The sequence below is a fragment of the Protomyctophum parallelum genome (genome assembly GCF_964188405.1).
Source record: "Protomyctophum parallelum genome assembly, chromosome: 14".
NCBI lineage: Eukaryota > Metazoa > Chordata > Actinopteri > Myctophiformes > Myctophidae > Protomyctophum > Protomyctophum parallelum.
Genome location: NC_139709.1, coordinates 9,351,387 through 9,373,953, shown reverse-complemented (window position 1 = coordinate 9,373,953; position 22,567 = coordinate 9,351,387). Strand labels below are relative to the sequence as shown.

The following is a 22,567-nucleotide window of genomic DNA, read 5'->3' as shown; positions in this document are numbered from 1 at the left end:
ATGGGCTAAAGCCCATACCGTACGGCATACTAAAGCACGCCGTTTTTCATCATTTTTGAGGATTAGATTTTTTTTTTTTAATCTAAAAAAGATGGGCTATAACCCATCGTTTTTCTTTTCATTTTTTTCAAATCCTCAAAAATGATGAAAAACGGCGTGCTATAGTATGCCGTACGGTATGGGCTATTAGACGAGCGTCTAACAATGGGATAAAAACGTCTAAAAATAGACGTCTAAAACACGTCTAAAAATAGACGCGTTTTAGACGTTTATTTTTAGACGTTTTTTATCCCATTTTTGACCATGGGCTAAAGCCCATACCGTACGGCATACTATAGCACGCCGTTTTTCATCATTTTTGAGGATTTGAAAAAAAATAAAAAAAGATGGGCTTTAACCCATCGTTTTTTTTTCTTCCAAATCCTCAAAAATGATGAAAAACGGCGTGCTATAGTATGCCGTACGGTATGGGCTATTAGACGAGCGTCTAAAAATGGGATGAAAACGTCTAAAAATAGACGTCTAAAAATAGACGTGTTTTAGACGTCTATTTTTAGACGTTTTTTATCCCATTTTTGACCATGGGCTAAAGCCCATACCGTACGGCATACTAAAGCACGCCGTTTTTCATCATTTTTGAGGATTTGAATTTTTTTTTTAATCTAAAAAAGATGGGCTATAACCCATCGTTTTTTTTTTGTTTTTCATTTTTTTCAAATCCTCAAAAATGATGAAAAACAGCGTGCTATAGTATGCCGTACGGTATGGGCTATTAGACGAGCGTCTAACAATGGGATAAAAACGTCTAAAAATAGACGTCTAAAACACGTCTAAAAATAGACGTGTTTTAGACGTTTATTTTTAGACGTTTTTTATCCCATTTTTGACCATGGGCTAAAGCCCATACCGTACGGCATACTATAGCACGCCGTTTTTCATCATTTTTGAGGATTTGAAAAAAAAATACAAAATACAAAAAAGATGGGTTATAACCCATCGTTTTCTTTTCTTTCTTTTTTTCAAATCCTCAAAAATGATGAAAAACGGCGTGCTATAGTATGCCGTACGGGCGTACGGTATGGGCTATTAGACGAGCGTCTAAAAATGGGATGAAAACGTCTAAAAATAGTCGTCTAAAACACGTCAAAAAATAGACGTGTTTTAGACGTCTATTTTTAGACGTTTTTTATCCCATTTTTGACCATGGGCTAAAGCCCATACCGTACGGCATACTAAAGCACGCCGTTTTTCATCATTTTTGAGGATTTTCATTTTTTTTTTAAATACAAAAAAGATGGGTTATAACCCATCGGTTTTTTTTTTCTTCATTTTTTTCAAATCCTCAAAAATGATGAAAAACGGCGTGCTATAGTATGCCGTACGGTATGGGCTATTAGACGAGCGTCTAAAAATGGGATGAAAACGTCTAAAAATAGATGTGTTTTAGACGACTATTTTTAGACGGGTTTTTATCCCATTTTTGACCATGGGCTATAGCCCATACCGTACGGCATACTAAAGCACGCCGTTTTTCATCATTTTTGAGGATTTGAAAAAAAAAAAAAAATCTAAAAAAGATGGGTTATAACCCATCGTTTTCTTTTTTCTTTTTTTCCTTGGTCTGCCCCGGGGTCTCCTCCCAGTGGGACGTGCCTCGAGGACCTCCCTAGGGAGACGTCCGAGAGGCATCCTAAACAGATGCCCGAACCACCCAAGCTGGCTCCTTTCCAAGCGAAAAAGCAGCATCTCTTCTCCGTTTTATTTGTGTAGTTTATTTATTTGAAATGTATGGTTTTTATTTGCAATTGTGTATATTTTTACTTTTTATGTGAACCCAAGAACGACTTGTTGCCGTCTTGCCGATACTTGTAGTTAATGGTGATCATAAATACAAAATAAAAATCTTATCAAGAGGGCATAACCATAACCCTAGCCTGAGCTAACGTGTTAGGTTTCTGGTCTAGAGGGGCGGGTCGCGGCTCAGATTTGCGCGCGCCCTGATTGGATCTCATCGATCTGGCCCCTCCTCTCCCCCCTAGTGCAGCTCTACGTCACATAATTTGGAGCGACGCCCACCCGGAAGGGTTGACTCCACTTTTAGACCAGAGCGGCCAATGCGTTCCCCCAGGCTTTTAATTTTTGCACCAACAAAAATGAAAGCCCTGGTACCGAGGCTACCATAACCCTATTTGCTCAAACTACAATCAGAAATGTCCAAGCAGAGAAACCACAAACCAAGCTTTTTTTTGTTTTATTCCGTTTTTTTATAGGCAATAGGCATGTCACAAATCACGATTATGTAACACTTGTCATTAAAGACAAATTATTGTTACTTTAGTTTAAAAAAAAGTAAGAGGAAATGAAAATGTAAAATATTTCGTTAAAACAAATAACTTAAAAACGCAAAACTAAATTGTAATATTACAAACTAAATGTAATATTCAAATGCGGAAATGTGATTTGCCACAGCTTATGTGATGCTTGGTTACACTACACAGTTATGTTTGGTCTTTTAGACTTTAAGACTGAGCCCATCTTCACCATAATTTATTCATCGCCACCATTCACATCCCTCTACCTCTCTTTACCTCTCACATGTGAAGACACAGGAGGACTGAAGGCTCATACATAGTCTGGTTTTACGGTGGTGGGGTGACCACCGAACTACAACATGACGTCACGAGCCGCGGTGAAGAGCAAACCACCGCCACCGCTCCAGCCCTTCTCTCTGTTTTTACTCACCACCGCTCAACGTTATTTCAGCTCCGGTGGTCACCTCACCAACGGAGCGGTGGTCACCTTACCACCGAAAATCCAGACTATGAATAGGCCTTAACGCAAGACAACTGAACCACTCAAGCATTTAACAGCAAGTGTTCAAGTCAGACCTAAGGCAGCAAAGGCCAATTCATGCTCAGGTTTTAGGTGATAAGATGACCACCAAAACGGTGGTTAAGTAAAAAGTAAAAGTAAAGTAAAAAAAAATGTTTTTCGGTGGTCACCTTATCACCTAAATCTGGAGTATGAATAGGCTTAAGGCACACCAAAAATAACCGAAGCTCACCACGCATTGTGTTGTTGTGAGCTTGTAGATGGGCCATTTTTATTGGCACGCGAGACCGCGATGATAAACGGTATAAATCAGGGCTCAACGCGTTGTTGAGCCCTGTGTGCACGTTAGCGTATTGATGATGTGTAACACATGCATTTGGAAATGTCCTATTCAAAACGTGTTGGATTTTCTTTTGCTTCAAGGCTGCTACTTTCTTCTGGAGTACGAGCGTCGCTGGTGGGACCTCTGTCTGGAGCCGGAGGAGGAGAGCTTGGAGCCTGAGAGCAGACAGAATGGAAGTTAGTCACCCTGGCCTAGACAAACTGGCATCGAGAGTAGAGGAGCTCAGATATCTCAGCTATGCTACATACAGGAGGAGGAGAGCTTGGAGCCTGAGAGCAGACAGAATGGAAGTTAAGTCAGGAGGAGGAGCAGCCTAGACAAACTGGCATCGAGAGTAGAGGAGCTCAGATATCTCAGCTATGCTACATACAGTATATGACATGCATGGTGTAGTAGTTATATATCTCTGCTGTCGAGAGGAAACCTCATAACTCCAAAATGTTCATTTTTCAGGAAATGAAAAATATACATTTTTCAGGATATAGGCCTATATATTTTTATAACAAAGCAATACAGCCTCATCAGAGTTGGTGGTGTAACTTTATATATTGTCAATTGCTTCCATGAGAGGGGGAGAGGTGGTGGAGTTAGTTGCTTTAGCAGACATTTTGAGGGTCCAATGGAAACAGAGGTTTTGTCCAAAGCACTTTTTACTACTTTCCATTGGTTCAATATTTTCGAAACAACACACAGACGTAAGGGTGTTCAATAGCACTGATTTATGCCAAGGTATATCAAACTTCAGGTCAAAAGAAAAGAAAATCCACTCGTTTATTTGGCAACTTTCAAACAGTTTGAAGTTGATTGTAAATACATTGCATTGTGTGTGATGATACATTTTCTGCATTAGCAAGGCTCTGACTTACCAAATGGTGAGAAGACAAAGCCACCGAATGTAGTAGTAGCAGGTCCTGGAGTGAGGAAGGGGTTGAGAGGGTTGACAGGGCTTTGGTCTAGTCCAGGTGCAGGAATCACTGCAAAAGCACAGAAGATGGACAATGTTAAACGGCAGTGAATCAGCTGGTCAAACCGTTGAAGAGACACGTCACCCTTCTCGCAAAAGAAATATATGTTAATGACGTTTAGAAGATTTAAAAACACTTTCCTGGGGTCTTTATGTGTGTAATATGTGGTTTTAGATATTTTAGATTTTAGCAGTGTCTGTGATGTCTACATGATGGACTTGTATGTTGTCTCCCCCTATCCACAAGGAGCAGTGCACCAAAGCATTATGGGAATTGTAGTCCAGGCTCGGCTCCCCTTCCCAATATGGCGGCCGCGGAGCCAGAGACAGGTCGCACTAATGAACTGCAGCAGCCAGTGAGGTATCTAGTACGCTTCTATGTATGTATGCTCTGTGGTGTGGGGCAACTGTTTTACCTCTACACCACCTGTAGAGGGCCTCGTACACTTAGGACCATGTTGGGAAGAAGCGTTTGATTATGCCTTCAATTCAAACTACACCAGTGGTTCCTAAAGTGGGGTCCGGGGACCCCCAGGGGTCCTTGAGGGAGTTCCAGGAGGGGGTCCCCAGCTAAATGATAGTTTGGAACCAAATGGACCCTTATGGTTCTGTAACTCTGAGAGTGTACAAATGGACCCGTTACATTAACATTGATTTCACAATATAAATTGGGATCTCAGAGATAGAAATGCCATTAAATGGGGGTCCGTAGACCAATTAATGCATGTCAAACTGGGGGTCCTTGAAATTGAATTTAATTAAATTGAATCACTGCTAGAGCCGTAAAAATCTTCTCTTATGGGGTCCCTGGCATATCTCTTCAAATAGGGGTCTGCAAGCTAATTAGTGTCAATTTGGGGGTCCTTGACCTTGGCATGAAAACATTTGGGAACCACTGGACTACACTACACTTGATGAAATGTTGTTTGCTCAAACACAACCTGGACACCCCTGGCATGCCAATAATTCAAGTTTTACAGTCTGAAAATCACTCAGTGAAATCACTCACTTGAAAACCAGACAAAGTCAAAGACAAAAAATATCAGAGAACACTCGCCTTGAGTTGAGTCCATTTGGACAATTGTTTGTTCGGCGGGCTGTGTCGATTCTTGCTGTTCTTGCTGTATGCTCGGAGTCGGGCAATCAATGATTGTCACCTCTCTCACTAGAGAAAAAAACCAAGCAGATCAACATGAAGAAGACAGAGTGAGTTATATGTCAGTGTTCAGTGTAGTGTTGAAGAAGACAGAGTGAGTTATTTGTCAGTGTAGTGTTGAAGACAGAGTGAGTTATTTGTCAGTGTAGTGTTGAAGACAGAGTGAGTTATATGTCAGTGTTCAGTGTAGTGTTGAAGAAGACAGAGTGAGTTATTTGTCAGTGTAGTGTTGAAGACAGAGTGAGTTATTTGTCAGTGTTCAGTGTAGTGTTCTTCAGCCAGTGATCTGTACCTTTCTCTAGTGTTCTTCAGCTAGTGATCTGTACCTTTCTCTAGTGTTCTTCAGCTAGTGATCTGTACCTGTCTCTAGTGTTCTTCAGCTAGTGATCTGTACCTTTCTCTAGTGTTCTTCAGCTAGTGATCTGTACCTGTCTCGTAGATGCTGCCGAATCCACCTTGACAGACTTCCTGCAGCAGGTCTTTAAAACTGGAGACCGCCGTCATCACGGGGCCGAAGGTGAAGCTGGTGTCGGCGCTGACCGACGGCAAGGCTTCCACTTCCAGAGGATGAAGGGACTGGCAGCTCTAGTGTAACAAAGATGGATCAAAAGACAACAACGAACGCATGGGCTTAAAGTGAGTTTATCTTAATCCATTCTGGGCGGGAACCCCTTTTGGTGTTTTAAGCATCATGTTATACTTTAGCTATTGAAAAATAGCAGATCTAGATCTGCTATTTTTGAAAAATCGTGAAAATGTGGCGCACATTTCGAATATATATTTTTTCAGAGCGAAAGTTTTAAGCTAAAATCCTTGCTTCTGGGGGTACCTGGAACAACATATTTTCAGATGGGGGTCAGTGGCCAATTACATTAGAAACATGGGTTTTTCTGTGAACTGGGTTAAGGCCTATTCATAGTCTGTATTTTCGGTGGTGAGGTGACCACCGCTCCGGTGGTGAGCTGACCACCGGAGCTGAAATAACGTTGAGCGGTGGTGAGTAAAAACAGAGAGAAGGGCTGGAGCGGTGGCGGTGGTTTGCTCTTCACCGCGGCTCGTGATGTCATGTTGTAGTTCGGTGGTCACCCCACCACCGTAAATCCAGACTATGTATGAGCCTTTAATCGAAACCTCTGCGGTTCTATCATTGGGCGGCTTTCTGTTAATGTAATGCTGTCTGCGAGCACATGTGGCCGAGGAACGCACATGTGGGCCGATCCCCCCCACCTAGCCACAGAAACATCTCTGCTTTTGCATGTGATGTGACAGACAGAGACAGTGGACCTTTCATTTCCTTTTATTCCTCATACAAAGATGCCATTGCCTGGCCCTGTATCTCAAATGGTCAAATAAATATTTGATTAAGGAACATAATATGCATTTTGTATTCTTTCTGTACATCAGCAAGATGTAGATTTTTATGTTAAGACAGAAATTAAGATTCTCAGATCTTTTTTTTACACACGCCGCTTATCAACTAACCGGTGGATCGATAAGGTTATCAAAACGTATCAATTATCAATTAATGAATTAACCCATTCTGGGCGAGAACCTCTTTTGGTGTTTTAAGCATTATGTTATGCTTTAGCTGTTGAAAAATAGCAGACCTACAAGCTCGTAGCGCGGCACTGTCTGCTATTTATTTTTTTTATCGTGAAAATGTGGCTTAAATTTTTAATATATATTCTTTCAGAGCAAACGTTTTTAACTCAAATATTTGCTTCTGGGGGGTTCCCTGGAACAACATATATTTTTGGGGGTCCTTGACATGAAAATGTTTGAGAACCACTGACAGAAACATGGGTTTAACTGTCAGGATTTACAAGGCATTTGTAGAATCGTCCTCAGGTCTAAATGAATTAATTGATAATTCCCATCCCTACTACCAACAGCTAGAGCATACAAGTACTTCCATGATGAGTCTCATACTAGTCAGAGTGGCGTTGTTACCTGAAGGAACTGAATGTGGTCCTCGGTTTGTGAAAGATTCTCCAGTTCATCGTCTCTCGTCTTCAACTCGATCATCCCCTTCTGGAGCTTCTTCAGCACCTTCTCGGCCTGGCCGACGGCGGTCTTCTGCTGGGCTCTGATCATCTCCCTCACCTCGAAACGCTTCAGCTCGATGTTATGGATGAGGGCGGTAAACAGCCTGTCACACTCCTCAATGGTGGTCCGCGTGGAGCGCTGGCGAGAAACATACAGCATCACGGTCATTACATAAAAGACTTGCTCATAAATAAATCTATTATACTTTAGACATTGTGATATTTGTGTTGTGGAATAGTAGTGCTCTGTGTGGGGCTTACTTCAGAATATTGGCCTGAAAGGTGGATGTATGTATTAAACCATTGAGACCAGATTCTACAGATGCTTTCTAAATCATGGCAGTTTTCAGATGCTTCTATGTCAGTGGTTCTCAAACTATTTCATGTCAAGGAACCCCAGAATGATATGCATTTGGCCGCTGACCCCCATCTGAAAATATTTTATTCCAGGGACCCCCCCCCCCCCCCCCAAAAAAAAGCAAAGATCTACAAGCTTGGCTTGTAGATCTGCTATTTTTCAATAGCTAAAGTGGTAAAAAGCTAAAGTGACACAGATGGATATTGGGTACTACTCACAGTAAGAGACATGATGGCTTGTTGCAGCTCCTGCACCTCATGGTCCATTCTCTGGATTCTGTGCTGAGAGCTTCGCTTCATTTCCACCAGCTGAGCCTAATAACAAGAATATTGAACTATACCGATTAGGATGAAAACATGCTTTCGGTTCAGTCTTGCTTCTTTGTACAAGACCAGTCTGAAGTGAGTGGTGCAACAGTGCCCCCTGTTGGTACTCTAAACATAGGGACATTGCTGTTCCTTGGAGTGGTTGCACTTGCACCACTCAAAAAAAAGCAAAGCAAAATTACTTTAATTAGTAAGTTAGAAAATAGTAAATAAATGTGTTAATATATAAATGTGTACTCTGTATAGGTGTGGGGGCAATGTCAAAATATCGTTTTAAATAAATAATCAAAAGAATAGCCCATCTACAAGCTCACAACACATTGTACATCTATTACCATTTTCTAAATATGTTTTTGCTGCATCCCCTGGATGGACACCAGTCACACCATAGTATAGTAAGGGCCAGAACTACCTCACCAAAGTGAGTGACACCCACATCCACAATACTAGAGGGAGAGACAACAATGATCTGGTACCACCCACCCACCTATAGAACAAACATGGGTAATAGTGGTAAATGCTCTGTCTACTGCACAGTGTGGAATGGCCTGACACCATCCCCCATGGATTAAAAGCTAAAATTACATCTCACCATTATTCTTACTGTAGGCCTTACACTTACACGGATCATTATATTATAATGCAGTAGGCTTTATTCTCATCAGCAGCAGTAGGTGTTTTGACACTCTTTATTCCCATTATTACCGATTATGAGCATTCCCATGATTGCACCAATTGTGATCTTTTCCTAAGGCAGTAAAATATAGCGTGTTTTAAATATACAGTGTCACGACATCGACGGTACACAAAACGTTATACCCGTTTCTCCTGCACTTCCGTCTCCGCCAGCACGGTGTCGTGCCCCTTGTGCTCGTGCGTCAGGCACAGGTAGCAGATGCACTGCCTGTCGGTGCGACAGTACACCTCCAGCAGCTTGTCGTGGAGGTGGCAGATGGTGTCCTGGAGGTTCTTGGAGGCCGGGACCAGCTTGTGCTTCTTGAAGGCGGCCGACTCGTAGTGGGGCTGGAGGTGCGCGTCGCAGTAGCTCGCCAGGCACACCAGGCACGACTTGACGGCCTGGTTCTTCGGGGCGGTGCAGACGTCGCACGCCACGTCGTCGGGTCCGGCTACGCTCGGCGCCGCCGCCGCCGCTGCTGTCGTCGTCGCTCGATCGCCTGGCACCGCCGCCAAGGAGGTCTCCTGGAGATGGTGTTGATTTTTTTACAGCAAATTTTAGTTTTAGTCATAGTCTTTTTCCAATACATTTTCATTTAGTTTTAGCCATATTTGAGTCACCTGCAATGTTTTAGTGTTTAGTCTAGGTTTAAGTTTCAATGTTCAAGGTTGTATTTTATTGTTACATCTTGTTGTGTACAGCCTACAGGTACATAAGAGTAAAGCTCCAGGTGGTCCCCAGTTAAATGATGGAAGAGTTGGTAACTAAATGGACCCTCGAAGATCTTTAACTCTTGAGTCTAAAAGTTGAGTTCATTTTACACTCTCTAAAGTTAAATTATTGTTAAACATCTGCATTAGTTAATTTACAAGAAGTCTACAATTAGAGAATGTTAAATAATTGTTATTTAGATTTTGCCTGTTATCTCTCCTAATGGTACCAACTACAAGCTCACAACACATTGTATATCATGGAAATGTGGACAAAATCTTATACAACGATAACAAAATATTCTCTAGTTTTGGGTCTGAGAGGCTAAATGTCAGCAAAGTGGCTCAAAATAATGCTGATAATAATGGCCCTTGATATGGAAAAAGGTTGAAAACGACTGCTTTAGTTTTCCCTTTAACCCATTCTGGGCGGGAACCCTTTTTGGTGTTTTAAGCATTATATGTTATACTTTAGCTGTTGAAAAAATAGCAGATCTACAAGCTCATAGCACGGCACCGAGTGCCACGCTATGAGCTTGTAGATCTGCAATTTTTTAAAATTCTTGAAAATGTATCACAAATATCTTAACATATATTCTTTCAAGCGTTCGTTTTTAACTCAAATCTTTGCTTCTGGAGGGTGCCTGGAACAACACATTTTCAAATGGGGGTCAGCGGCCAATTACATATATCTTTTGGAGTCCTTGAAATGAAATAAGTTTGAGCACCACTGCTATAGAAACAGGTATGTCAGAAAACTGTCAGGATTTCGACGTCAGGTCTAAATGGGTTGACAATACCTGGAGAGTGGTCCTCCTGACCCGGTCCACCACGTCGGCCAGCATGGTGTTCCTCCCGGGCAGCGGCCTGGGGTTGAAGGTCTGCCGGCACTGAGGACAGCCGTACAGCCCCAGGTAGTCGTCCTGGTCCCAGTAGCGCTGGATGCACCCCGAGCAGTAGCTGTGGCCGCACGGGATGGTCACCGGCTCCTGGATTTATACAACGTATAGGCATTTAGCAGACGCTCTTAATCCAGAGCCACTTACATTAACCCATTGTTGGGGGCGGGAACCCGTTTTGGTGTTTCAAGCATTAGGTTATACTTATAATTTAGCTATTGGAATAGCAGATCTACAAGCTCATAGCGCGGCACCGAGTGCCGCGCTATGAGCTTGTAGGTCTGCTATTTATTTTTAATCGTGAAAATGTGGAACACATCTTTGAATATATATTCTTTCAGAGCTAATGTTTTTAACTCAAATCTTTGCTTCTTGGAGGGGGGGGGGGTCCCTGGAACAACACATTTTTAGATGGGGGTCGGCGGCCAAATACAGATAATTCTGGGGTTCCTTGACATGAAAATGTTTGAGAACCACTGACAGAAACGTAGGGTTTTTCAGAAAGCTGTCAGTATTTAGAAGGCATTTGTAGAATCGTCCTCAGGTCTAAATGGGTCGCAAGAATAAAAACATGGCAATACAACGTCATAGTTCACTTCAAGGGAAAAGGCTCGCTCATCTCAGGCAGTCTTTTAAAGGTTCAGGCGTGCGCTGCTGGGTGCAGATTCAAAGAGAACATATAGAAAGAGAATAAAATCTGCACTCTCAGTCGTAGTAAGAGTCTTGTTTACTAAAGTAGATGATCCACAGCAGCAGTGAAACAAGACAAGCGCGTTTCGGCTTCGCAGGCCTTCTGACAAATCTACTTTATTAAACAAGACTCTTACTACTATATTCTCTTTCAATACAACATCATATAATAAAAAAATGTTATCATGAATCATACGTCATTACGTAAACTAAGCAAGTAACAGTAGGAATATCTATATAATTAAACTATGCATATACTAGTGGCTTAATTGCTATGTCTACATAAAATGCTATCTAAGTTACATAAGTTGAGCCTCTGCATACGCCTGTAAGGTCGTCACGTTGAACGTACATTCTGTACATATATAGATGTATTTTAATCGATTCTGACATTTTAAACCTTCGATTCTGCCCTGCAGTATCGAAGCAGTAGAAGGCTATGGACTATATGGACCAGAGCTATATTAGCCCCTTTCGGGAACCTCGGTTACCTTTTATGTATTTTGCCGTCCAAAATACAGAAAAGGTAACCGAGAGAGGGTTCCGAAAGGGGTCCTACAATATACAACCTATCTCAAACCCTCACCCTAAACCTAACCTCCCACGGGGGGACGTGAAAAGGGTTGAAAACTACGGTCTTGGAGAGTATTGTACAATCTTTAGGCTATAGAATTAGCTCTCTGGTCCATATAGCATTAGATCATTAGATGGGTGCCGTCGTTCAAACGAATTCAAGCACAAGTCAATACAAAAACTGCTATGAAAAGTACTAAGACTATATTCTTTACATCAGGGTCCTCCATGGAAAAGTTGAACCTTTTCTGTATTTCGGACGTCGGTACAATAGGGTCCTCCATTTTCAATTCATCGGGACATTTAAAGACCACATACATACCTTCAGCACGTCCAGACATATGGAGCAGTTGAACTGGTCTCTGTCCAGGACCACTCCTCCACCACCACCTTGGGCCATTATTATTATCTTGGGTTTGGGGTTGTTGTTGTTGCTTTCTGTACCAAATAGAATAAAATATCGAGGTGGAAAACAACAAAAAGTGACAGCTGCTTTGCTTTGTTTACACCTTTGTGCACAGGAAGTGACGGTATGCGGACGCCGGGGGGGGGGGGGGGGGGGGGGGGGCGTGGTCAGCACTTGCGCCTGCGTGGAAGCACTGCCCCGTTTATATTTTATGTATATGCCGTGTCGTGGAGAAGAAGTAAAAGTTTAGGAAATTGTAAATATACTCACTACAAATATCTCACATTTGTACTTATTTCCTGTGTGTGTGTGTGTGTGTGTGTGTGTGTGTGTGTGTGTGTGTGTGTGTGTGTGTGTGTGTGTGTGTGTGTGTGTGTGTGTGTGTGTGTGTGTGTTTGTGTGCACGCGTGCATGCGTGTGTGTGTCTTTGTCACACCCCACGTGACATAATACCCCATATATGGAGTCACCCAAGCCTCCATCTATGGTCACGTATTGTGACATCACATCTCCATATATGGTCACGTATGTCAGTCTGACTAGGCCCTGGGCCCTCATCAAACTCTGTACACTCAAGACACTGCATGCCCCCTAAATGGGCCCTCATCAAACCCTGTACACTGAAGACACTTCCCCAACTGCCACCCTTAGATCTCCATATTATGCATAGCTGATCAGATCTGTTCTGACATTCCATATGTTGATCTGACCTCATCTAACCCTGTACACTCAAGACACGCTCCATATATGGCCAGTACATAATTCTGTTAAAGGACCACTTCACCACTTTTCAACCTATCTTCACATAATCGGTCCTCACTAATAATCATGAAAAAAATTGCACTTTTTTTTCTCCTACTCGGTCTGTGTCTCATAGGAGGGCTGTGGGCAGTTCAGAAACCGTCTTCCAGTGACATCATCGATGGGGAATACAAGCTAATAGAAACTGCAGTCTGCAAACTTCTAGTCCTGAGAAGTTGCAATCGCGAAAATGGAAGCCATCGTTCTCACGATAATGAAAATCTAAACATTTTTGTAAAAAAAATCTTGTTTAAACGCCCAATGCATTCTCAATGGCAATAGCACAAACTATACAATATTCTACATAATTACTTGGTATGCATATTTATGTGACAATTTACACATTTATTTATTTTATATTTCTTTGCATACCCTATTTATTTCTGCATTTATTATTTTATCTATTCGTTTATTTATTTATTAGATTGAGATATGTCAGTTTTTGTCCTACATACATATAGTAGACACTAGACAGACACTACTAGACGGATTCAGTTTTTTCTCTTTGTTCCTACAGAGACTCATTACTTTGTTTTTGTTTTCTTTGTTTGTCATATATATCATTTGTAGTTGGTGAGGGTAGGCAAAATAAGCTAATTAGCTTCAGCCTACAGCTTTTTTGGTCATAGAAATGTATCTTTATATACTGTTTCATTCTGTACATGAATGAACTGAAGACCAAAATAAAACAGTGAAAGTGAAGTGACATAATAGAAAGTGTGCTGAGCTGAGGATGTACTTCCATATCTTCCTCCATGACACTGATTTGGGTCAAATTGTGAGTGTTGTATGTCACCATGGCGATGAAAACAATAAGACCTGTTTGTTTAGTATCAGTCACAACAACCCCTCCCTGGTCACTGCCTTTGATTGGATGACCTGTAGGCTACTGCCTGAATTGAAACCTGAGAGAACCAACCCGCAGGTACTAGGTGCAGAAAACAAAAACCCCGTGTGTAGGTGTGTGCAGTGGTGGTGACGCAACGTCAAATATACTATCACCACCTGTATGTGGAACGCCCATGTTGTTCTGTGTGTCTGTCTCACGTTATTTTCCACTTGTAGCCTATTTGGTGTGTGTCGGTCGGTGCGACTGCATGGGAAAATGGAAATGGCAGCGCCGGCTCCGACGACTAGTATCTCTATCGAACAGGATCAGTTCAGCTGTCCAGTGTGTCTGGACGTCCTCAGGGACCCGGTGACCATTCCCTGTGGACACAGCTACTGCCTGGACTGCGTGGAAGACTACTGGAACAGGAACAACAGGCGCAACAGCAACAACAAGGGACACTACAGCTGCCCACAGTGCAGGCAGGTGGTGCAGAGTTGCAGACAGACTGCCAGCAACAATAATGAGCTAATGGTTTCTAGTACAACAAAATATCTACAAAGCTTCGCGATGTGACGCGTTGTGAGCTTGTAGATTTGCTATATTTTCACTATTTTTTTGAGTGGTGCAACCACTCCAAAGAACAGCAATTGACTGTTGGTTCACCTATGACACCTACCTACGTGACGTTAATGAGCACCAGTATGACTATTAGTACCAGTAGGGGCGCTGTTGTGCCAGAAACAGAGAGAGAGACAGTGCTGCACTGTTGCCTGCTAATATGAGAGAGACAGAGAGAGAGAGGGGGGGGGGGGGGGAGTTGCAACACTCAGTTCACACGGGTGTGATTTTAAGTAGGCCTATAGACTATATTAATTAAGTTATTCAATATGCCAGTAATTTTGTTATGTTATTTGCCATAATCTGCACAGTGGATTTGTTTTCGTTTAAGAAGCCTTAAAGGCGAACAGAATTCCAGAAATGTGTATTTGAAAAAACCTTTGTTGTGCAAAGTAATTACTAACCTAAGTACTCAAGTACATGCTTTTGAGGAATGTTTTACTTTACTGGAGCATTTACAATTTCCAATACTTTAACTTCTCCACTGCATCTCAGAGGAAAACTTTTACTCCTCTTGAGTCCTCTACATTTATTTGAAAACTTTAGTTACTATTTACTTCATAGATTTAGCTTATATTATTATTACAAAACATAGCCTACATCAATATAATATATACATTCGGGCCATTTCACAATGCGTCTGCTATTTTCCAAAATATATTTAGACATTTGAAAACTTGTGAAATGGAACATGTTCTGCATAATGAGCATAGGCTACTTGTGGTACTTTAAAAGTACATTTGAATGGCAATACTTTTGTACATTACTCAAGACAACTGCAGTTGTAACAGAGTATTTCTACATAGCAGTTTTGATACTTTTAAGTAGAACATTTGAGTACTTTTTCCACCACTGGTGGCAATGAATCGTCATGGTCGTGACATTAAGACCTGTAAGCTGTAATTTATCTGTGTCACCTTAGATGTTAACCACTTTCATTATTTTAAACTTTAGCGGTTGAACAATAGCAGATCTACAAGTTCATAGCGTGGCACAAACTGGTGAGTTTGTAGATATACTATTTCTTAAATAGCTTTCACAGCGAACATTTTTAACTCCAATATTTGCTTCTGCATGAGGGGTCCCTGGAACAACATATTTTCCTTGACATGAAAAAAGTTTGAGCACCACTGACTGACATGATAGAAACATAGGTTATTTTCCCAGAAAACTGTCATGGCTTAGAACAGTGCTTCCCAAATGTCAAGGACCCCCAAATTGATACTAATTAGCCCGCGGACCCCCATTTGAAAATCTATGCCAAGGACCTCTATGAGAAGATTGTTATGACTAGCAGTGATTCTCAACCCGTTTAAATCCACGGACCCCCATTTAATGGCATTTCTATCTCTGGGACACCCAATTAATTTAACTCAAGTGTACACATTTGTACACTCTTTTGTATACTCTTTTAGTTACAGACCCATAAGGGTCCATACGGTTCCAAACTATCATTTAGCTGGGAACCCCCTGGAACTCCCTCAAGGACTCATGGGGGTCCCCGGACCCCACTTTGGGAACCACTGTGTTTAGAAGACATTCTGTAGAATCTGGTCTCTCATGGTCTCGCTGTGTTGGTTAACTCCAGGCAGGTGTTCAACCCCAGACCGGCCCTCAGCAGGAACACTGTTCTGGCCGAGGTGGTGCGCCAGTTCCAGGGCAGCGTGGCCTTGCTCCGCGCCAAGGCCGAGGAGGCCAAGTGCGGCCTCTGTGCAGCGGGCCAAAAGGCCAGAGCCGTCAAATCCTGCCTGGTGTGCCTGGAGTCGTACTGCGACGCTCACCTGAGGGCCCACGAGGGACGCTTCCGCGGAAACAAGGCCCACAGGCTGATCACGGCCTTGCCCCAGCTGAGAGACAAGCTGTGTCCTCGCCACGACAAGCTGATGAGGCTGTACTGTCGCACGGACCAGCAGTGCGTGTGTTCCCAGTGCGAGAGGGACGCTCACAGGGGACACGACACTGTCTCTGTGGTGGACGAGAGGGCAGGGCAACAGGTTTGTTCAGTTGACGACATTATTCACTTGAGCCAAATCCCAATACCCCAAAATCTCGGCCACTCGCTCACTCCAGCATGGTGGTGTTACGGTGGAATTGGTGAGCTGCCGAAATATGTGACCATCTTGTGGACTTCACATGACTTACATGAAGGTCTTTAACCCCCATCTGAAAATATGTTGTTCCAGGGACCCCCAAAGATTTGAGTTAAAAATGTTCACTCTGAAAGAATATATATTCAAAGATTTGCTCGTAGCTGGAGTTACTTTAGCTATTTGTCAATAGCTAAAGTATAACATAATGCTTAAAACACCAAAAGGGGTTCCCGTTCAGAATGGGTTAAATAAATACTTGGCCTAAATACAGCTAGGTTTAACTCTGCTGATAAACAAAACTGCAATGATTTACATTCGGACACTGACGTTATGTGATGCCTATACACGAGTCACCAATTTCACTGTTTTGACTGATTGAAGTATTTATTAACAGTTTGGAGAATTACAGTACATTTCTTTTTTTTATATATATATATAGTTTTTTTTTAATTGGGGACAGTCAAGCAGCACATCTGCCAAGGGGATCTTTGCACATAGTCACCCATTTATAAAATAATAATCACAGAAACACAAACATCAGCAAACAACGTACACCCCCCCCCCCCCCCCCAACAAGACAAACAGGACAAAAGTAAATAAAAATTAAATAAAGGTCAAAGTAAAAACACAGGTCACATCATGGGTCACAGTCAGAGTATTGTACACCTGTGAGAGAGGCACTGTCTGTTAATTCTGAAATCCACAGTCACACCGAGCAGTCTAATCCAGGCAGGTATTCTATAAAGGGTCTCCATGCCTTAGTGAAGCCTTCGGAGGTTCCTCTGAGAGAGAATTTTATTTTTTCTAAGCTTAAGAAGTACATCACATCGCTGAGTGAGAGGGTGGATTTGGCGACTTCCAAGATAGTAATATTCTTCTTCTAGCTAACGGTGTTGCAAAAGCAATCTCTAACTTCTGATTTGTGTACTGTAAGGGGGTGTGTGTGCCGAATATAGCTATCAATGGACAGGGTTGTAGTGCACTTTCTAGCACGTCTGACTGTGTGACAAACACAAGTGACCAGAATCGCTGTAGCTGGGGACAAGACCAATACATAATGTGTGAGATGTGCTTGTGTCTGGGCACAGCGGTCGCACTTCGTGTCTGCCTCAATACAAAAACCTGTGGATGACACCATAACCAATGTAACACTCCCATGCTGGAGTGAGTGTGAGTGAGCACATGGCCGAGATTTAAAATAAATCTTTTATGATAGGATGCGTTTTGCTCACATGTACTGTATGTATATGACCTGACCTCTAACCTAACCTGACGCCAGATGGAAGAGACACTTGCTTCACTATCACATGTAGTTTCACAAGGCTGTATTGGGAACTTGTGAATCAATACCGCCCCCATCTGGTCAGGTTATGACCTCACCTAGCATCCATTGTAGAAGGATGTTGTGTTTGTCTTGTTTTTAGACCATTCTCTTAGCACATAATTACTAATGAGCTAAATTTATATTCTACAGTATACGCCTACAGTACAGGTCTGACTATGCTTTAGTGTGAGAAAGACATCATAGCTTTTTTTTTTTTTTTGTGAGTTAGGCCTATTTATTTGACAATAATACTGGATCATCACCTAGATATGCATATATGGAGCCGGCCAGCAACTCTACTGTACATCTGACCTCAAATAGAATAACAACTCAAATCTTGCATGGGGGTCCCTGCATGGCACAACATATTTCCACATTTAATTTTGGAGTCTGAGAACCGCATGCTTTAAGCAGATCATGATGTTGGAAAGAAACAAAGAAATTATTTTGTGCACCCTCAGAAAAAGCTGGAAGAGGCCTCGTCGAGATCTATGCAGAGACTGAAGGACGCAGAGAAGGAGCTTCGATATGTCGTCAGATACATTAAGGCGAGTCCTGACAGACAGAGTTACTCATGAAGTGTCAATGCACACACGACTAAAAGCCATGAGGCAATGAGCCTCATGCAACTCATTGCATCGTATATGACCAAAAATAAGGATGAATGAAATTGGCGGAAGGATGATTCTGGGGGTTGAAATATTTGTTAACGTTTGCTATGCATTCCATGTCCGTTATAAACATAGGATCCTTATAATTTGCTTATAACGCGATGTGAGCTTGTAGATCGGCTATTTTCAGCATGCAACCAAGTGTAAAACCAGGCATTATGACGCCTTTTGTCGACAAAATCAACTGTAGATTTAGTCGACTAAAACTAGACTAACACTAAAACATTTCAGGTGACTAAAATATGACTGAAACTAAATTACAGTTTGTACATTTAAAAAATAAATAAAACTAATTCAAAATGTGCTGTCACTGCCTCCACCACAGCACTCCACGGAAGCGGCCGTGGAGGAGAGTGACAGGATCTTCTCCAAGCTGATCCGCGCCATCGAGAAGCAGCGTGCCGACGCCAGAGAGCAGATCCTGGCTCAGGAGAAGACGGCTGTCAGTCAGGCTGAGGAGCTGCTGGAGAAGATCGAGAAAGAGGCGGCCGAGCTCAAGAGGAGGGAAATTGAGCTGGAAAAGCTGTCGCAAACTCAGGACCATATAGAGTTTCTCCAGGTACATGAAATGATGTTTGTGGATCAGTACTGAAACTGGATAGAGGTCTGCCACGCTTTAAACCTGTCTATATAGAGGGTATGCGGCTTGCATAAAGTGAGTGGCAAAGTGAGTTTACCGTCATTTAATGCAATCAGATAGGACTTTTCTGTTTCTGGATGTATGGGCTGTCGAGGCCAGAAAGTCATTTCTTGCCACTCAGGCGTTCCTGCACGACTTCCGGATATGTTGATGTCACGCGCATACCCTCTATTGATCCAATTTTAATAGTGGGCCACATTTACATATTAAGTACCAACAGAATGCATTCTCATATTTTTTTCCCCTCCTTCTCACAATTATCTTCCATGCATGTAGAAGTGCAAGGCCCTCCATTTCCCGACCAAAACCGTGGACGTTCCGTTCCCCGACGCTCTTCCATATTTCATGTACAAAACCATCAGGGGGTCACTGGCTGACCTCAGAGACCGACTGGAGGAGGCTTTAGAGAAAGAACTCGTGAGGGTTGCTGACAAGGGTACGAATGTCTGCTTCACACACGTCTGCTTCACACACACCACTTAATTCACTGGTATACATTGCATTGTAGCAATTATTGTCTTGTTAATCATAAATATCATCTCTGGATATTCCAGTGACATCCCTGAAAGAGACATGCCAAAGCACACCTGTGAAGACTCCTAAAGGTAATTAACCCTGGTCATTAAGACACATCACGATGTGATTTAACACCAGTGTAATGCACCGGTCATTCTACTTTACATCTGTATTTATTAAGAGTTAAAAGTGTTTATGCTCTTTCTTCATGGCAGTAAAACACGTTGATGCATCATACAGCGCCGAGCCAAGTACACGGTCTGATTTCCAACAATGTGAGTACAATCATAGATATTTAAAAAAGATGCCTCATTGGCCGCTGCAGTTTGTTGTAGCGATGTATGTTGAAGGAGGGGTGGAATAATTTACACTGTGGGGGGGAAGTACGCCGGAAGAGTGGAAGGCACGTTACGTCACGCTGCCACTCAAGTGACTACTGGCCAATCGCAGTGCATATTTTCCGGGACTTGCAGACCCGAACATGCACTCTGTGACACACTCTCATGCTTCGCAAGGAATCTCGGGAAAGTTTTGCCCTCCCTTGAGCACATACGCTCCAGAGCCGGAAAGGGCGTCTACGTTTATGTCCGAGTACAATGACTTGCTTATCTTCATATAGTGCAGTGGTTTTTCAACCAGTGGTCCAGTGACCACCAGTGGTCCTTGAGTGGGTTCCAGGTGGTCCCCAGCTAAATGATGGAGTTTGTAACCAAATGGACCCAATCTTTAACTCTCGAGTGTGAAATCATTGAAACCAAATGGACAGGTCCATTTGGTTTCATTTTACCCTCTCAAGAGTTACATTATTGATAAAAACACATGCATTACTTAATTTACAATAAGTCTACACAATTAGAGAATGTAGAATAATTGTTATTTAGATCGTTTGCCAACAGCCCGGAATTGTGGACAAAATCTTATCCAGCGATAACAAAATATATTCTTTAGGTCATCAAATGGTGGTGCGTGGATCAAATGCAGAATAAATAATAGACCTCGATATGAAAACGGTTGAAAACCACTGTCAGTGCACAGTCTTAACCCAATCTGCCCCACCTGTTTAACAGAAGTGCAGTTGCCAGAGATATGGGGACAATTGAAATAAATAACCGTGGGCGCATCCATGTGCATGTCAGAAAAACCTTAAAAAGAAATCAGAACAAAAGAAAATTAAAATATTTATCTTTTAACGCAACTTTACGTCTTGGCACAGGTAGGGTATGCTGCTTAAAACATAACCTGACGTTCCTGGCACAGATTGTGTTTAAGGTTCCAAACGACCACTAGTTGGAATCTGACAGTGTTTTGTTTTGTTGTTGTTGCTGCTTGTGCCCCAGATTACAACGACATAGCCCTGGACCCTTACACAGCCAACCCCTATCTGTCCCTCTCCAACGGCCGAAGGGTAGTGACCACGCAATCTGCACCCCATCCCTACCCGGAGCACCCCGACCGCTTCAGCAACTGGGCCCAGGTGCTGTGCAGGGCCGGCACGGCAGGCCGGTGCTACTGGGAGGTGGAATGGGGCGGCGGCGGAGCTGGGGTCTCCATCGGAGTGTGCTACAAGAGCATGGACAGGAAAGGAGGAGGGAGCGACTGCAAACTGGGGCACAACTCCAAGTCCTGGAGCTTGGACTGTTCACCGTCCGCCTGCTCCTTTCAGCACAACAAGGAGACCGTGGCCGTGGTGGTGGCCGGACACTGTTCCAGCAGGATAGGAGTGTATCTGGACTACAGGGGCGGAATGCTGTCTTTCTACAGCGTCTGTGACGACGACGCCATGGTTCTGCTTCACAGAGTCAAGTCCACGTTCACGCAGCCACTGTACCCGGGGTTCTGGGTGGGGCTAGGCTCTACGTTGAAACTGTGCTCTTACAAAGGTCCAGGTTGATAACGGGGCTCTATGCACACATACGCCATTTTGGGAAAGAGCTTGCATGGGCAGCCCCCCTTCCCTACTTCATTCACAGGTGTTGCCGCTGATACCAATTATTCTGGTCAAACAGAGTCAGGGTGCTGCTATTCAGTATTTAAGTCAGACGTCATTTTGTAGTGCTACGTTACATCCGGGTCCAAGTGGCACCAGCTCCCGTCCGCATCTCATTGTAAATAGAATATCTAAACGCGTTAATCTTTTTACAATGACGTTATTTTTCCATTGAGGGTCTTAATGCTTCCAACTCGAGTAGAATTATTAATGTTTTGTACAAGTGTCCATGACAAATAAAATATGATGTGGAGATAATAAAGACTTATCATTATTATTGAAGGTGGTAACAGTCCATTTGCTCAGTACAATATTTCGGGGCATACAGTATTTAGAATGTGTGCAGGCTTGAGTATGTTGAATCTAGTTTGCAATTAATGAGGATTTAGTTGACACAATTAAATAAAATGGCGATAGTATTCCGTGTGGGGCAGACGGCCTGTCACAGCCAGATTTGGGAGAGCAGCTTTGTTGTTGCGGGGAAAGCGGTAAAATGAGACTTTCGTGGTTGTTTTCGTCTCAGATTTAGGCCGACGGAGCGTCACAGTGTAACTCCATGGGGACACAAAAGCGACACAAAAGTAGGACCCGGAAGTATCTCTGGAGGGGGCGCTCACGTCACGGCTAAAATACTCAATGCCATGTTGGCTCACTGGAAACACTCTGCTACACCACAAGTGTCCTTGAGGGGGTTGTAAATATGGGTCCATATGCATATCAAGGACCCCCAGAAGTATCTGTATTTGGCCACGGACCCCCATCTGAAAATATCTTTTTCCAGTGACCCCCCCTCTCCTCCACCCCCTAGATCTACTATTTTTCAATAGCTAAAGTATAACATAATGCTTAACCCATTCTGACCTGAGATCAGATTCATAACGAGGTTTCCGCTGGACACACACTGGTCTGATCAACCCATTCTGACCTGAGATCAGATTCTAGAAATGTCAGTCCATCTTCGATTTTTCAAAAATAGCAGACCTACAAGCTCGTATCGCGCCACTCGGTGGCGCGATATGAGCTTGTAGATCTGCTATTTTTTTATAGTTAAAGCATAACATGATGCCAACACCAAAATGGGTGCCCGGTCAGAATGGGTTAAAACACCAA

At 42.9% G+C, this 22,567-nt stretch overlaps 2 protein-coding genes across 2 annotated transcripts; one reads left to right on the top strand and one right to left on the bottom strand.

The window, feature by feature from the left end:
- Nucleotides 1–2,267: 2,267 nt before the first annotated feature.
- LOC310870014 (E3 ubiquitin/ISG15 ligase TRIM25-like) lies at nucleotides 2,268–12,080 on the bottom strand. Its single transcript, XM_083781021.1, has 9 exons — nucleotides 11,895–12,080; nucleotides 10,211–10,399; nucleotides 8,844–9,224; nucleotides 7,917–8,012; nucleotides 7,246–7,479; nucleotides 5,724–5,880; nucleotides 5,197–5,304; nucleotides 4,042–4,149; nucleotides 2,268–3,330 (listed from the first exon to the last, which is right to left on the bottom strand). The coding sequence occupies exons 1-9, from the start codon at nucleotides 11,970–11,972 to the stop codon at nucleotides 3,260–3,262; spliced, it is 1,422 nt and encodes a 473-aa protein (XP_083637147.1). The 5' UTR covers nucleotides 11,973–12,080; the 3' UTR covers nucleotides 2,268–3,259.
- Nucleotides 12,081–13,884: 1,804 nt separating this feature from the next.
- On the top strand, nucleotides 13,885–21,361 carry LOC310870713 (tripartite motif-containing protein 16-like; the record flags this gene model as incomplete). Its single annotated transcript, XM_083781986.1, has 8 exons — nucleotides 13,885–14,094; nucleotides 15,822–16,223; nucleotides 18,105–18,191; nucleotides 18,640–18,873; nucleotides 19,231–19,390; nucleotides 19,509–19,559; nucleotides 19,686–19,745; nucleotides 20,808–21,361. 8 exons carry the CDS (start codon nucleotides 13,885–13,887, stop codon nucleotides 21,359–21,361), a joined length of 1,758 nt encoding a protein of 585 aa, XP_083638112.1.
- Nucleotides 21,362–22,567: the final 1,206 nt, after the last annotated feature.

Bases quoted from the DNA above. Each gene is read 5' to 3' on its own strand.
- LOC310870014 (XM_083781021.1), bottom strand. From the start codon at position 11,972: ATGGCCCAAGGTGGTGGTGGAGGAGTGGTCCTGGACAGAGACCAGTTC. The intron at 9,225-10,210 runs GTATTGTCAACC...CACCATCTCCAG, and splicing joins TCAGGAGGACCACTCTCCAG to GAGACCTCCTTGGCGGCGGT. The intron at 4,150-5,196 runs GCGAGTGTTCTC...GTGCTTTTGCAG, and splicing joins CCAAATGGACTCAACTCAAG to TGATTCCTGCACCTGGACTA.